This window comes from Malania oleifera, chromosome 6 (assembly GCF_029873635.1).
Source record: "Malania oleifera isolate guangnan ecotype guangnan chromosome 6, ASM2987363v1, whole genome shotgun sequence".
Lineage (NCBI taxonomy): Eukaryota > Viridiplantae > Streptophyta > Magnoliopsida > Santalales > Ximeniaceae > Malania > Malania oleifera.
The window spans coordinates 35249248-35267097 of NC_080422.1; the positions used below are offsets into that span (position 1 = coordinate 35249248).

Below are 17850 nucleotides of genomic sequence, written 5' to 3' on the forward strand. Positions count from 1 at the left end.
TTTTCAGAAGATTGTCCAGACTGAAGGGAAATCCTTTGATCTGCGACTAGAGAGAGTGGGAAGGGTGGTTTTCTTCCTTTGCTGGGGAGTAACCCTGTATGTAATCACTGGGTTAGATGTATTTTGGCAGCAGCAAAATGGTACGGAAATCATTTGTCTTCAGTTTCTGGGCAGTTGAGCAGCTTTTCTTGTAAAATAAAATTTGGGAGGGTTGTTTTTTGGATGGTGATTAGGTTGACAAGGAAGGGTGAATTCCTGGAGTTAAGTTTGGGTGGAATCAGAAAAGATTTTCTGTATTTATCCACGAGGTGATAATGATGATGTTTGGAGGAGTTTTGTTAAAGAACTTTGACTGTTGGAGGATTCTGGTAAGGAAGTTTCTTATGTGGGGAATGGAACTGGTGCAATGTTGCAGTGAGAATTTCGGTTATGTACAGAATTTGTTCAGACCAGTTGGACAGTTATGACACCCACCGTTCATTGGTTAAAGACAAAGTAAACATTGAGGTGAAGAAGAGTGATCCGTTTACAAAGTGATGGGCCTCTGAATCAGGCCCAAACTTCTAACCAGCTTAGTCAAGCTACTGAGCCCAGGAAAAGTTTCAGAAAGGGTTTATATGGCCCCACTAGGGTTGATTCCCAGTGGTAGGAGGAGAAGCTAACTATATCCTCCTTGCAAAAATTAAATGATAAGGTTGGTCTTGGAGGAGGGGTACCAGCAAGGGACAGGTGCACTTCAGTTATTTACGGGACTTAAGTTGATGCTCCTCTGTCCGTAGTGGGAGAGGGTTGCTGTTGAGACTAGGACTTGATCAGCTAGCTGCTGCTAGCAGTGGTTGATTGGGGTTTTGTGTGGATGATATTCAAAGAAACATTGATGTTGCAGGGGGGAAATTTACTGCTAAGGGAAAGAATGTTGAAAAGAATAAGGTTTATGCATGCTGGGTGGACAAACAAGGAAATTCAGCTGGGACGGCGAAAAAGGAAAAAAAAAATCTGAAGGAGAAATGCTCAAGGAACTCTGCATGTTGTGGAGTTACTCTGCGTATTGTGGAATCTCATGAATATTCATAAGAGAGATACAATACAGATGTAGGAGTAGCAGGGTAAGGAAAAGGAAAAATGTAGTTATATGTTGGATAATGATAGTGATGATTTTAGTGAGTTTGCATATGATGGTGGTCTACTTTTTGGTCAGATTCAGAAACAATGTGGCTGTGTTTCTGAATCATCTGGATGGGTGCAAAAGGATGTTCAATTAGTGCCAGTGAGAATTAGCAATAATTGATGGATAAGATGTTTCTATCTGATCCTGGAGGTAACTGAGTTCATTTGGCCAAGGATAAAAGGAAGTTGAAGAAGGTCAGCAGGAATTAGTGAATTTGAAGTGCTCGCAGGATTACAACTGAGGGTTTGGAGGGGGGTTTTCCTATTTAAATTTTTAGTTAGATTCTTCCATTTCTTGTTATCCTTTTTCTTTTGGATTGCTTGTCCTCTTTTGGGTTGTAATCTCTTTTTCTCTCTTAATATATCTTCTTTTCTTATCTAAAAAAATTCTTTCCCTGTTTCACTTAAAATTATTCAAAAGATAAATTGGAATATGGAATGGATAAAACCTCTTATAAGCAGGCTCTGACAATGCTTTCTGCTATTCTCTTGAAAATTAAAGGGGAAGGATGTATAAATTTTAACCCTTTACTTGTCCTTTTGAAATTCATCAGTTACAGTGTTGCAAAAAAAGAAAAAGAAAAAATATATATATATATATATATATATTTTCAAAGATCCTTCTCATTGCTGAACTTTTAAGTTTTTATTGGAATATGTTTATCTGGTTTCATCAAAATGGTGCATGTAATTATGAAAAAGACTTTTAAACCGTGTAGTTAGCATCTTAAGTTGGCAAATCCTGCTAACATAATTAGCAACTCTTCTCTTCATATCAATTTTCTCAATATGCATTCTCAAGTACTGAATGCTTTGGTTGTGCAGGAAAAAATTGCCTTGTCAACGCCCACTCTTCTTTTTAATCTTGAACTTGACACATTGCGGTATTTTTAATTTCTTGCTGCATCTTTTCCTTTATATTTCGGAGATGGTTTATTCTAGCATCGTTGTATTCATTTTCTTTGTTGGATAAAGACCTTTTCACTTTTCAGTGCTGACTTGGGCATTCTAGGATTTCCAAGCAAAGATTTGCACTATCGATTTCTTTCTCAGTTCACTCCAGTGTTCTATATTCGAATTAGAGAGTACTCTAAGGTACAATTTTTTTTTTTTGCATTGTTGTTGACAATTTTTAATTGATGTCTCCAATTTAGTTATTTAATACTTATTTGTTTTCTGACATGGAAGACAGTCGCAGTAGCACCTTATATTGTGAATTATAGTGGAGCATTGTTTCGGCAATACCCTGGTATGCGGTAGATTTTTGGTAGAACTGAAGCAGTTGATGAGTTTCCTTTTTTAATGTACTATTCAGGCATCAAATGAAACATGGAATGAAACTATATCTTGTAGATGGTCAAGATCATATATATATCTTAATGATCCAGTTTGAAATCCTTGGAACATAACACATCGATGCCTATTTTTTGTAGTGATATTTCAGATGATGAATAAAGAGACTGGACATATTATTTGATGTTCATTTAATTTTTGATTAAGAAGAATTCATTCTTGACACTTTATAATGTGTTTACTGTTAGTAAAAAAATGCATATCATCAGTCTAGTGCAATATAAAGTTGTAATCATATGTGTGCTTGCTTCCTATTGGACAAATTTAAAGCTTTTGTATTTGTTCCATGCAAAATGAATGAATCCTCTTCTGGTGTTGGCCCTCCCAAAATTATGTTTTTGAGTGCTAAAATAAAACCTATTATGTGAGTAATAAGATAGATGAGAACTGAGAGCTGTCCCAAGTTAGGGCTAAGCTGCCTGATAGAGCTGCTAGTAACAATTGGGTTGGCATATCCTTTTAACTAAAAGTAAACTTGCAGTACTTATTACTCTCCCCTCAGGTTATTACACAAGGGCATTTCATGCTGTTTACATGTTTCAGAAAATGTCCTCTCCCCTCAGGTTGCTCTGTTGAATATATCTTGAAGTTCTTTCTTGACATAAGCTATGGCCATATGCTTGCTTACCGTTGTATCTAACAAAATTATATTTGAGTATGCTGAGATTTTTGATTAAATGAATGAACTAACACAAAGATAAGTCTCTCCTAGTTATAATACATATCAAATACGTTCTAATGGCCATAATACCCTTACTATCTCTCACTAATTAACATAACACTAGCGCACTTAATAATACTAAAAGACTAAAATAACCATTGACACTCCCTCTCAAGTTGGATCATAAATATCATACGCTCTTGCCTCAAAGCTTCAGTAAACAAATCAGCAAGCTGCATATCGAACTTCACGTAAGTGTTAGTAATGGGCTTTTGCATAAGTTTCTCATGAACAAAATGGCAATCAACTGCAATGTGTTTTGTTCGCTAATGGGAGACTGGGTTGGAGGCAATATGAAGAACAACTTGATTATCATACATCAACTCTATAGACCCAGAATATGGAAAACCCAATTCTTCCAACATGTTCTCCAACCAAACAAGTTTACACGTGTGAACCATAGCTCCATACTCAGATTTAGCACTAAACATGACCACCATAGTTCGTTTCTTACTCTTCCAAGAAGCCAAATTTCCACCAACCAAGATAGAGTACCTAGTTGTCGATCTTTGTTTGGAAGGTTACTTGGCCCAATCTGCATCTGTATATCCTTGAATATAAGTGTGACCCTAATATCAATATAAGAGACCCCTCCTAGGTGCCCCTTTGAGATATCTCAATATGTGAGTTACTGCATCCCAATGACTTGCCCTCGGAGAAACCAGGAATTGACTCACAACACTTGTTGCGAAAGATATGTCCTATTGAGTGACTGTGAGATAATTCAACTTTCTAACAGTTCTTCGGTATCATTTAGGATTAGGCAACGAATCACCCATATTCGGCACTAACTTGCTGTTAGGATCCATGAGTGTATTGACCGGTTTGGATCCCAACACCCTAGTCTCATCTAGCAAATCAAGAACATACTTCTTCCATAACAAAACAGCTCCCATATGAGATCTAGGCACTTCTATGCCAAAGAAGTATTTCAACGGTCCCAAATTTTGTTTTGAAACTTAGTTTGTAGAAAATGTTTGAGGCTCTGAATACCTTGATCATCGTCATCTATAATTATAGATACACAATAAGAAGGATCCTACTCGATGAAGTATGATGATAAAGCACAGGGTGATCCACTGCACCCCGTTGAAGTCCAAATTCAAGTACTATAGCACTGAATTGACCAAACCATGCTTTGGGAGACTATTTTAAACCATATAGTGCCTTCTTGGGCTAACACACTAAGTTTGACTCCCCTTGAGCAAAAAATCTAGGTGGTTGCTCCATATAGACCTCCACCTCAAGATCATCAAGCAAGAAGGCATTCTTGACATCTAACTGATGCAGGGGCTAATGATAAGTGGTGGTCAAAGAGATGAACAAATATGCTGATGTAAGTTTGGCAATTGGGGAAAAAGTGTCGGAATAATCCAAACCATACACTAGAGTATACCCCTTAACAACAAAACTTGCCTTCAGGCGAGCCACAAAATCATCAGGGTTGACTTTCAGTGTATACCTAGTGACAACCAACCTTAACTTTATCAGTAGGAAGAGATACCAATTCCCAAGTATCATTCTCCTATAAAACATTCATCTCTTCAACCATGGCATTCCTTGACCTAGAGTGGGCTAAGGCTTTCAAAACAAATTTAGGAAGGGCAGCAGATGATAGAGAAGTAACAAAAAAAATAATAGGAGGGTGATAATAAGTCATAGCAAACATAGTTGGAGATGGGATGTTGTATACATGTGCGTTTACCTTTCCGGACAGCAATGAGAGGATCAACATCGTGCGGAATATGATCATCAAACGAGGAAACCCAAGGTATGGTAGTAGAAGCTAGAGGGGACTTTCTTCCTTGGAGTTGTCGTCATGAATACACCTGCAAATTAGGGCGATTGAGACGATGAGGAAGACTCAAACTATATGGAGACACAGGTGGTTGATTAGGTAAGTTTAGCAAACTAGAATTTAGAAGATTAGACAGAAGAAGAGACACATTGAGATCAGAAGCACTTGGGGACTAAGTATAGTATCGTGTAGACTCAAAGACGGTAACATCTACAGAAACAAAGACGTGATGTGAAGTAGGACTATAACAAAGATATCCATTTTGGGTATATGAATAGCCCAGAAAGACAAGTTTTATATTATGAGGATCCAACTTATCCATTTCAGGAGTTAGTTGATGAATAGAGGACAAACATCCAAATATATGAGGAGGTAGAGAGAATAGAGGTGAATTATAATAGAAAACTGAGGAGGGAATTTTACCACTAAAAACAGAGGACGACATCTTGTTGACAAGATAGCAAGCAGTGAGTACAACATTACTCCAAAACACTTTGGGTACATGCGTTTGATAAACTAAGGTGCGAGAGGTTTCAAGGTTATATCTATTTTTTCTCTCTGCAACCCCATTTTGTTGAGGAGTGTGGGCACAAGATAATTGATGAACAATGCCAGACTGAGTATAAATGTCAACGGAATAGCAAACAACAAAGCAAAATATTTGTTTCCTTGCTTCAGCCCACATTTATTTCCTTATATTTCAATTCATTATTTTGTACAGTTAGCATATATTTAGTTTACATGTATAGGGCTTGACAGATTATAGTTTACTTGTATAGGGCTAGAATCATGCTAGACCTTATTTACTTTCCATGTATAGCATTCTTGTAGAGTCTATATATAATATACAGAACTCAAGGCCAATTCATTCGGCTATTCACAAAATATTTGACAATATAAGTAGTGAATTGTGTATTGAAATATTTTTTAGCATTATCATTCCGAAGTATTTGAACTGGCAAACCAAATTGAGTCTTTATTTCAAAACAAAAGGCACAAAATAAAATGATATTTTATTAAATATAAAAAAACCATCCTTGAATAAGCATCCACAAAGGTTATGAAGTACCGAAAACCCAACTTGAACACAACTCTACTAGGACCCCAAACATCAAAATGGACTAACATGAAAGGGCTTGTAGCCTGCTTATTGACTCTGGAAGCAAAAGGGACACGATGATGTTCCCAACTGACAAGACTCATAATCAAGACTAGACACATAAAGCAGATTAGGAACTAGACGTTTCAACTTTTCCAATGAAGGATGACCAAGGTGACGGTGAATTTGGAGAGGTGTGGCAGCAGTAGTGCAGCTGGTAGTAGGATATAGTGGCTCAAAGAGATAAAGTCCACCAGCTTCACGCCCTCTGCCAATCATCTTCCTTGTCTTCAAATCCTAAATGACCACATAATCAAGGAAGAATGTTAATGAACAATTCATGGATTTGGTAATCTTCCTAACTGACATATTTATTGAAAGGAAACTTGGGAATATACAAAACCGAAGGAAGAGAAATTGAAGAAGTGGGATTTATAGTCTCAATTCCCTTAATGGCAGTGGTGGATCTGTCGGTAAGAGTAGCACAGGGTAAGTTTTTAGGATATTGGAGAGTAGATAAGAAATTAGGTATGCCTGTGATATGATTAGTGGCAGCGGAGTCTACAACCCAAAGACTAGGACGAGAAAAGCTGGTTGACGGGCATGCTGTGGCATTACTTGTTTGGGCAAGAGATGCAATGGGAAGAGAAGCTTGTTGTGATGCTTGATACTGCTAGAACTTGGAATACTCTTCCTATGACATAGATATAGTATGTTGCCCCACACTAGGCCCCAAGTGTGTGAAGTCGGTGGTGACTGCATTGGTTGCCCTCAAAGGTGTGGAGTCAGTGGTGGCTGCATTAGCAAGACATGAAGGTTTACTGTGGAGATCTCATCACTGCTCAATAGTATGATTACCCCCTCCATTATGAGTGCACTTGCAAGGAGTGCCTCTACCTTGTCCATTTCTACCACCACAACCACTTGAACCACCTTGGTAACTTCTGCAGTTGCTTGTAGAATCACCATGTGTGGCAAAGGCTGTCCTCTTTGAGCCAGATGGAAGAGTAGAAGAATGTGTGCTGAAGGAAGCATGAAGGACGTGAAAATAAACATCGACAAATGATGGCAACTCTACACTACCAAGTATTTGGGAATGGACTGCCTCAAACTCGGGTTTCGAACCCTCTAAAACCCAAAGAATTGTCATCTGCTCTCTTTACTTCTGCATCTCAAGAACAATAGCGGTTATAGGTTGCATAATGTTCTCATGAATACATTTCATCTCTCCAAAATAATCAGTAATGCTCTCCTATCATACATACGTGCAATGTTACTAGAGTACAAAAGCTTGGCATAATCGCAAATCTCCTTGCATGTATCTTGATGCATGCACATCCGTGCAATCTAGGGATCCTTTGAATCCCACAACAGGGAGACAATCAAGGCATCTTCCTAAACATACTTCTTTCTTTCTCTTCTCATCAAAAGGGCCAGATTGGATCAAGTGGTTAGATTTTCCTAATGAGCCAATGAGCCTTAGACCACTAAAAATAATTCTATTCATCTTAGTTGTTATCTGTGGCCGTGATGAAGGAAATGTGTTTTTGGGTTCATGGACTTCATCCCAACCATGGTCTTAAATTTCCACGAAATTGTCAAAACTTCTGTCGAAATTGTCGTCGAAATTTCCGATTTCCGTCACCCTCGAAATCGAAATGGCAATCGATTTCCGTCTTGCATAATTTTTGTCGAAATTTCATCAAATCATCAGAAATTTATCGAAATCTCGAAATTTTAGCGAAACTTGTCGAAATTTGAACTATGCAATGAAATTTTCCTGGAATGCAAATGAGGGATTTAGGAGTGAAGAGAAATTTCTCTTTTAATTTATTTTATTTATTTTTTATTGAAATTTGATTCGAAATCAAAATCTAATACCTTGATCCCAATGCTCACAAACCAGCAGCCACACCACTGTTAAACAAGAAGAACAATCAAAACAAGCCGGGACAACCACAAAAAAGGTGAACCACCAAAACAACCACGGATGAGGTGAACCACCTATAAATTGATATAACACTGCCATAGCCTCACAAATCAACTTATGAGCACTGCCACTGCTCGAAGAGACTCACAAACAGCCTTTATGAACACTGAACAATAACTAACAGATTACCATGAGTGCATGGCTGAAAAAGGTTGGGTCTTCGAGCAAAAAACTTGCCCAATAGCTTGATAATATGGTCTAGGGAAGGGATCAGCACATGCTGGAGGAAAAGATCAGAAAAATGTGGTTTGAACACTCTCACGCACCAGAGCGTGGGGTTGGGACTGCTGGCAACTGGCTGATGCATGGGGGCCCACAGGGGGTTTTCCGGAAATGGGATTTTGTCGGGTTATGTTTCAGAGGGTTGTATTTTTGGCTTTATGGTTTATTTTGTGAAATCATGAAGGGTTGTGGTGGTTCTGAGAAGGGCAGCGATCCCCCCCCCCGGGGGGGGGGGGGTGGTGGGTGGTTTCTGGCTGCAGCTAAGTTTAGGTAGGTGATAGGGTTTAGGTTGGATCATGCTTGGGTACCATGTTGAGATTTTTGATTAAATGAATGACCTAACACACAGATTGGTCTCTCCCTCTATTTATAATACATATCAAATACGCTCTAACCACCATAATACCCTTACTAATTCTTACTAATTAACATGACAATAACACACTTAATAATACTAAAAGACTAAAAGAACCATTAACAGAGTATATGTTTCATCCTCTTATGAAAATTTGGATTGTTTGTAGCAAACGACACCAGCTTGATTGTCAACAAGCATCTCCATGGGTGATTCCTTGTTGGATCCCACTCCTGAAGAACATATTTTACCTACATCTTCCCATGTCACATGAGCCATTTCTCTATCATGGCATTTATTTAGTTTGTTCTAGTAATGCTTAAGTTTGACCTTGAGCGGCGGTAGATCACTTTGTATTCTATCGTCATACTACTGCTGCTAGGATTTACTGGTTATTTATGTGGATGATATTGTGATTACTAGTGATGTTGATGAGGATACTCGAAGAATTTTCTGCAAACAAAGTTTCAGACTAAAGATTTGGGGTTGTTGAATTACTTCTCTGGTAGAGAAGTATCTGGAACTCATATGGGGAGTGTTTTCTTTAGAGAGGAAGTATGTTCTAGATCTTTTTATGAGATTGGGCTGTTGGGATGCAAATGTGTTGGATACACCTATTGAATGATAAATCACTGATAGATGTGGGTGATTTGTGTGTTGACCCTCGACAATACTAGAGCCTTGTTGGGAAGTTAAATTATCTCAATCACTAACTGGATATATCATTCACAAGTGTTGTAAACTGGGTTCTCTCTGAACTTGTCACTAGGATATTTCATTCTTATCTTGCAGTACCTTAAAGGTGTGCATGGGAGAGGTCTCTTGTTTCAGGATTGGGATCGCACTTGTGTATACAGATGTAGATTGGCTGGGTAACCATAAGACCCACATCTGGGTATTGTGTGTTGGTGGTAACATGGTATCCTGGAAGAGTACAAAACAAGCTGTGGTGGAATGGTAAGTGCTGAGTTGGAGTATAGGTCCACACTATGTGTGAACTAGTTTGGCTAAAAAAAATGTCATAAGAACTAAGAACTTTGATTTTCTATAGTCTTAGCTTATGTTGATGTGTGATAATCAAGTTGCTTTTTGTATTGCCTCTAATCGAATCTTCCATAAGAGATCAAGCATGTTGAAGTTGAGTGTCTTTCGCTTGGAAGAAACTTGTGCTGAAGTTCATTGCAATCACTGGTGTTAAATCTGATATCAATTTGCTGACTTGTTCACTAAACCTTTGGGTGGGGGGTGCTTGACTTAAATCGATTTGTGTACTCTAGCTTGAGGGAGAGCATTATGGGTATTAAGCTTAGCATGTGTGATCTGAAGGATATTATGGTCATTGTGACGTACTTGACTTATATTATAAATAGAGGGAGACCTATTGCAGTGGTTTGGTTTTCTAATTTACTGCACACTGTTAACATGTTAAGGCCTGTATACATTGTTGGTCCACAACCTAACAACTTTAGCTTTTAGGTGAAGTGGTAATCTAATTTCTAATTGATATGATGTCCTAGGTTCTAGCCTTGTTGCCCGCTTTTCTTGCGTGATTGTTAAAATTTATCTTGTTCTCTATAATTGATGTTTATTATCATTTGTTTATATCTCCACATTTGGTGTAATGTTAAGGCTTGACACATAGTTCGCCCACAACCAAACAGCTTAAGTTTTAAGTGGTATACTGACACACCGTCCTTAGCCCATTTTGTTCATGTCTTTTGTCCGCAGCCAATGACCTTCATCAAATAACACATCTTTTGAATCGTTACTCAAACTTCTCTTCACTCTATCCTCCTCTTCCAAGAGTCCGCACTCCAATCTATCCAAACCCTCTATCTCCAATAGAGTATCAATGAAATCCTATTTGTTCCAAAGTTTTAGCTTACCGTTACCAAATTTTAATTTTTTCATATCTTAGAACTTTTCTAACCAGAAACTTGAGAATCGTTCCATGAAGACGCAACATTAGCCTGAAGAAATTGACGCGTGAGGCACATGTTTTCAGATTTAAAGGAAGAGGCCCCATGTAACTGGATTTGAATCTTAACAGCACTGGACAATGATCAGAAACAGGCCTAGGCTAAACCATCTGGACCACACTTGAGAACACCTCCTCCAATTCATTTGTAGTCTATATGCTACATTTGACACCTTTGGAGCAACACAGGAAGGAGGTTGCTCCATCTCCACTTACACATAAAGATCACCAGTTAAAAATGCATTCTTGATTTTAAGTTGGTGAAGTGGCTAATTCTTAACAATATCAACTGAATGCATCACTATCACTGAAGTATTAAAGGATGCATAAAATGGGGGCAGTGCCCATGTACACAGGAAATATACCTGTATGCGAAGAAGCAAAATCTAGAAAGACAAAGGACTATATATTTAAACGGGAAAATTGCCCAAAAAACTCTATGAAGGAGTCTATTGAAAAAGGATGGGAGGATTGAGCCAATTTTGTTTAAAATGTTGCGGGAAGCAATATGAAATTGGTCACATGTTTTATTAACTAAATTCAATGATTCTATTTCTTGGTACTTTTTTATGCTGTATTATTTAGTCCCTACATGGTTAGAATCTTACGAGTCACGATTCGGTTCATATGATTCGTATCAGACCCACACCAAATCGATTCAAATCTTTCTGCTGAATCTAAAAACAACTAAATTGTTGCTGAATCTATCAATTCATGTCGTGAATCTAACGGATTGATTTGAATCCTTCTATTCACATGATTCTAGACGTATAATATACTAAGATCCATTGTTTTAAAACCCCCTGAGACATCATTTCTTTAAATGCTTTTATTTTTACAGAACTTTAAATTGCTTTTATTCTTGCACAGTTACCTTCCATTCCTTGTTTGTATCAATTTTGTGCTGAAAAAAGGAGAAAATGTAACTGTGTTGCCTTCACAAAACTATTCTTCACTCTTGGAGAAGTATATTACTCTGCCATTGAGAAGAAGAGGCAGAATACTCATCGGCCGAGGTGGTACTCATGTTTTGTTGTGGTCTTAAGATGCAAAAGTTGGTTTTTTTTTGTAGCTTGTTCAATTTATTATTATTTTTAAAGTTGAATATTTTTCTTTTTTTTTTTAAATGTGAGAAAGAATATGCATGAAATATTATTATTTTTTTGTTAGATTACCACTTTACTTAAAAGTTTAAGCTGTTAGGTTTTTAACCAACAATGTTTATCATGCTTTAACACTCCTCCGCATGTGCAACCTAATAACATGTGGAGAGATAAACAAAGGATAATGTTGGAAGGTTTCAAAATTTATCTAGTCAACTCTCCTTGATTATAGGAGAAATTTCTATAACTATGTAAATAATCTTAGGAGATATTCTAGGATATATTTTTAGGAGATATTCTAGGAGATTTGTTAGCAATTGTCATTCCTTCCCTTTTTCTATTCTTTCCTTTATTATTCTTTGCTTTTAGATTATCCTTGTAGTGTATAAGACATTCAGATTGTACCTAATTTTACAATAATAAGAAATACTATTTCAATTCTTCTCCACTTCTAGATGGTATCAGAGCCTGGTTTTCTTTTCCTTTCAGCAGTCATAGCCTCTAAAACCTAGGCCGCATTGCCTTAACTTTGTTCAACCTCTATTATGTCTAAAATTTCCGAAACTTCCACCATGGCCAAACCTGAACCTGTGGTCAACATCAAAACTAAGACCAAGGTAGCCCATACCGAACCCCATTGAGTCCAAATCACAAATATTCGTCTCAATGAAGCCAACTTCTTGAGGTGGTCTCACTCAGTTCGAATGTATATCCGTCGGAGAGGTAAGATTGGGTACCTGACTGGTGCAACCAAGGCACCTGACAGAGCAGACCTATCATATGCTATATGGGATGCTGAAAATTCCATGATTATGGCTTGGATTGTGAATGCAATGGATGAAGATATTAGTGCTTACATGTGCTATACTACTGCAAAAGAACTCTAGGATAATGCTAGTCAAATGTATTCTGACCTTGGAAATTATTCCCAGATTTATGGATTGCAGCAAAAAATTGGCAAGACCCAACAAGGGGAAGATAGTGTGACTAAGTATTTCAATGTCCTTAAGGGACTGTGGCAGGACTTGGATCTATTCAATGATTATGAATGGAAGAGCCCTGATGATTGCAACTACAACAAGAAGATCAAGAATTTTTAAATTCTTGGTTGGACTCAATGATGAGTTTGATGAGGTCAGGGGGAGGGTTCTTGGTAGACAGCCTCTACCTCCAATCGGAGAGGTATTTTCTAAAGTGAGACGTGAAGATTGTCACTAGAATGTTATGCTAAGGAAAAAAGGGGCTGATGGAACAGTTGAAAACTCGGCTTTGGCTGCTGCTAATGCCTTTGTACAGCAGTCATATCCCTATCAAAAATCTCGAGTATGGTGTGACTATTGTAATAAGCCACGCCATACCCAAGAAACGTGCTAGAAACTATATGGAAAACCAGCAAATTGGAAGGGCAGCAAACCTGGACCTAGAAACAACCAAGTGATTCTTAGAGCAAATGAAGCCCAAACCAATGTTCTAAGTTCAGAGCAAATGGATCAGCCTCTTAAAGTGCTGAAATCCAATCTGATATCCGGTACTTCTATTGGTTCCTTGGCCTAAACAGGTAATATGTCGAGTGCCTATTCCTGCTCTTTAGCCTTTGCACCATGGATTATTGATTCAGGTGCATCCAACCATATGACGAGTATTTCTCAATTGTTTCAATCTTATTATCCTTGTTTGGATAATAAAAAGGTTAGGATTGCAGATGGGAGTCTTTCAACCATTGCAGGAGCAGGTTCAATTAGAATTTCCGAGAAAATAGAATTAAAATTTGTCCTTCATGTTCCTAAACTTACTTGCAATCTTCTGTTTTTTTGTAGATTATCCCGTGATTCTAATTGTCGTATTGTATTCTTTGATTCTCACTGTGAATTTTAGGACCAGAACTCGGGGGCGTTGTTTGGCAGTGCTAGGATGATCGATGGCCTTTATTATTTTGATGATACCCTATTTAGCAATAAACAAGCTCAGGGCTTGAGTGGTAGTACTAGTTCAATCCCTGTGCGTGATCAAATAATGCTTTGGCATCTTAGATTAGGGCATCTTAGTTTTTCTTATTTAAAATATTTGTTGCCTAATTTGTTTAAAAAATTGAATTGTATTTCTCTTCGTTGTGACGTGTGTCATTTATCAAAAAATCATTGAGTTCCTTATATTTCAAAAGGCTACTGTGCATCAAAACCTTTTTATTTGATTCATATTGATGTTTGGGGTCCCTTTAAGGTTACTACCTAATCCTGAAAAAAATGGTTTGTGACTTTTATAGATGATCATTCTCGGATTTGTTGGGTATATTTGATGAATGGAAAATCTGAAGTTGAAATATTATTCAAGAATTTTTATAGTATGATCAAAAACCAATTTCACACAAAAATAAGCATACTTCGTACGGATAATGGTACAGCATATTTCAACCAAGTTTAATTTTTTGAAAGAAAGAGGGATTCAACATCAATCCACTTGTCGTGACACCCCACAACAAAATGGTATCGCTGAAAGAAAAAATTGTTGTTACTTGAAGTTGCACAGGCCATAATGTTTTCAATGCATATTCCAAAATATTTGTGGGGGGATGCTATTCTAACTGCTTGTTACCTTATTAATGGAATACCTACCCGTGTGCTGCAGTATAGCACTCCTTTGTCATGCCTAAAAAAATCCTTTCTTGATAATAGGATCATTTCTGATCTGCCTCTAAAAGTATTTGGATGCACTGTTATGTTCATATTCTAGCTCACCTTAGATTTAAACTTGGTCCTAGGGCTGAAAAATGTGTGTTTCTTGGATATGCTCCCAATAAGAGAGGGTATAAATGTTTGAATCCAAAAGCAAAAAAAATTCACATCAGTATGGATGTCGTTTTTGTTGAAAATCAGTCTTACTTTAACCAAACTTATCTTCAGGGGGAGAAAGAGAGTAGTGAAGATCAGTTTTGGCAAACTTCTATACCAATGCCTAATGTTTTCCTTGACATTGACATCCCTATACAAAACATTCAAGGAACTGAAATTTTAAATAGTGAAAAAAAATGGAAATCCCAATCTGCCTGTACAAAGCGTAAGGCAATCACAAACAGGGGGAGAATTGCTACAGAATAATCCCTCTTCTGAGCTTCGTGTTTATACTAGAGGCAGGTATCGTTCTAATACTACGGATCAACCCACAATTTCAGAGTAGAATCAATCATCACCTCCAAAAACTGGTCATTTGGAAATCCCAGGTTATCCTTCTACTACACTTTCAGTTGATCAATCTACTAACCTTGATGTACCTATAGCCATTAGGAAAGGAGTTAGAACATATACCACACACCCCATTGCCAAATATTTATGACTCTCTGATAATCATAAGGCCTTTACATCCAATATTTCTCACCTATTTGTTCCAAGGACCATTCAGGAAGCTATGGATCATCCGGATTGGAAGTTAGCAGTTCCTGAAGAGATGAATGCACTATGGAACAGCAGTACTTGGGAAATTGTTGATTTGCCAAAGGAAAAGAAAACTGTAGGTTGCAAGTGGGTGTTTATAGTTAAATGCAAGGCTGACGGCAATATAGAGAGATATAAGGCAAGACTCATTGCAAAAGGGTTTACGCAAACATACGGAATTGACTATCAAGAAACTTTTGCTCCAGTGGCCAAGATAAACTCAATCCGTGTGTTACTCTCCTTAGCTGTACATTCTAACTGTCCCTTACACTAGTTGGATGTAAATAATGCCTTTTTAAATGGAGATCTAGGGGATGAAGTGTTTGTGGAATTACCACCAGGTTTTGAAGGTAATCTTGGCAGTGATAAGGTGTGTAAATTGAAAAATTCATTGTATGGGCTCCAGCAATCTCCGAGAGCTTGGTTTGAATGCTTTGGGAAGGTTGTAAAGAGTCATGGTTACAGCCAAGGTCAAGCTGATCACACCATGTTCTATAAGCACTCAAGTGAAGGGAAGGTTGCTATTCTAATTGTCTATGTTGACGATATTATTTTGACAGCTAATGACAGCAAGGAACTTGAGAAATTAAAACAGATGCTTGCTAATGAATTTGAGATTAATGACTTGGGTGGCTTGAAGTATTTTCTTGGTAAGGAATTTGCAAGGTCAAGAAAAGGTATTTTTGTCTCACAAAGAAAATATGTGTTTGACTTGCTTGGAGAAACAGGTTTACTAGGGTGTAAAGCAGCTGAGACACCTAGAGAGCCTAATCTTAAACTACAACCTGCCAAGCCTGAGGAAGTAACCAATAGAGACCAGTACCAAAGATTGGTTGGAAGGCTACTTTATCTATCACATACACGTCCTGACATAGCCTTTGCTGTCAGCATGGTAAGCCAATTCATGCACTCACCAGGGGCCTGACCACTTTGATGCAGTTTATGGAATCCTGAGATATTTAAAGGGAACTCCAGGAAAAGGTCTGTTGTTTGAAGACCATAGACATCTACAAGTTGAGGTATACACTGATGCATATTGGGTTGGGAGTATAACCAATCAAAGATCAACTTCTAGTCATTGTGCCAATGTGGTTACATGGTGAAGCAAAAAACAAAATGTGGTAGCTAGGAGTAGTGCAAAGGCAGAATTTAGGGCAGTTGCTCATGGAGTTTGTGAAGTGTTGTGGATTAAAAAATTATTGGAAGAATTGAAAGTCACTAATCGGCTACCTATGAGACTGTATTGTGATAACAAATCTGCCATAGCCATTGCTCACAATCCAGTGCTTCATGATAGAACAAAACATGTTGACGTCGACAAGCATTTTATAAAGGAGAAGCTGGACAGTGGACTGATTTGTTTACCCTATATCTCTATTACCGAACAAGTAGCAGATATACTTACAAAAGGACTACCAAAGAAGCAATTTGAAAATTTGATTGGCAAGCTGGCTATGGAAGACATCTTCAAACCAGCTTGAGGGGGAGTGTTGGAAAGTTTCAAAATTTATCCAGTCAACTCTCCTTGATTATAGGAGAAATTTTTGTAATTATGTAAATAATCTTAGGAGATAGTCTAGGATATATTCTTAGGAGATATTCTAGGAGATTTGTTAGCAATTGTCATTCCTTCCTTTTTTCTATTCTTTCCTTTTAGATTATCCTTGTAGTCTATAAAACATTCAGATTGTACCTAATTTTACAATAATAAGAAATACTATTTCAATTCTTCTCCACTTCTAGAGATAAATTAACAAGCATTATAGGGAATGAAAGAATTTTTAAACCCCACACAATTAACACGGGCAACAAGACTAGAACCCTGGACCTCTTGGTAACCAACATTAATACCCTGTTAGATTCCACTTTATTCTTTTTTTTTTCTTTTTTCTATTGAATCTTCCCTTAGATTGCATAAAATTCCTTTTTTTTTAATTAATATTTTTTAACTCATTCCCTTTTCATTTGTTTAGGGAAAGCATACAAATGAGGTACATTTTTTTATTGTCAAAATTTAAATGTATTTTACTCTTTCACTTGTTCATATATCAATATATGCATGTTTTTTAGAATTGGTTCTAGAGATATGTCCCAAATCTTACGATTTGATTCTCAATTCCCAAAATTGGAATTTCAAATAATTATTTGAATTTCGATTTCACAACTATGAGTTGCTGGATCTCCATTATCAAATTTTAATTTACTTTTTCACCTTGCTGTTGGTGCTTCCAGCCCTTCCTCAATGTCCCTAGTCCAGATATTTGCATTAGATTACCACTTTTTACCTAAAAGCTTAACATGTTAGGTTGTGGGTCAACAAGTATATCAAGCCATATACTCCCCTATATGTGCAGCCTGACAGCATGCGGAGAGATAAACAAATGATAAACAACACCCGTTTTATGGAATAAGATAATTCTTAACAAACAAACGATAAATGCAGGCAACAAGAACCCCAGGACCTCTTGGCAACCTACTCTGGTACCATGTTAGATTACAACTTCACCTAAAAGCTTAAGTTGTTAGGTTGTGGACCAATAATGTATATCAAGCCTTAAAAATTTGCATAATATGTGTAGAATCTAATGAAACTACTGCACTCTTTTTTCTACATCGTCTGGTGGCTAGACAGCTTT

General features: G+C 37.4%; 1 protein-coding gene across 8 annotated transcripts in view; it reads left to right on the top strand.

The window, feature by feature from the left end:
- LOC131158131 (protein LPA3) overlaps positions 1 to 17850 on the top strand; it is a 62483-nt gene that overhangs the window by 27570 nt on the left and 17063 nt on the right. For 7 of the 8 annotated variants that reach the window (XM_058112762.1, XM_058112761.1, XM_058112758.1 and 4 more), the window contains 3 exons: positions 1993 to 2051; positions 2160 to 2262; positions 2356 to 2416. In XM_058112762.1, the coding sequence (XP_057968745.1) occupies positions 1993 to 2051; positions 2160 to 2262; positions 2356 to 2416 (223 nt within the window). The remainder of the gene's footprint in view (positions 1 to 1992; positions 2052 to 2159; positions 2263 to 2355; positions 2417 to 17850) is intronic. The other variant, XM_058112759.1, reaches the window with a different exon arrangement.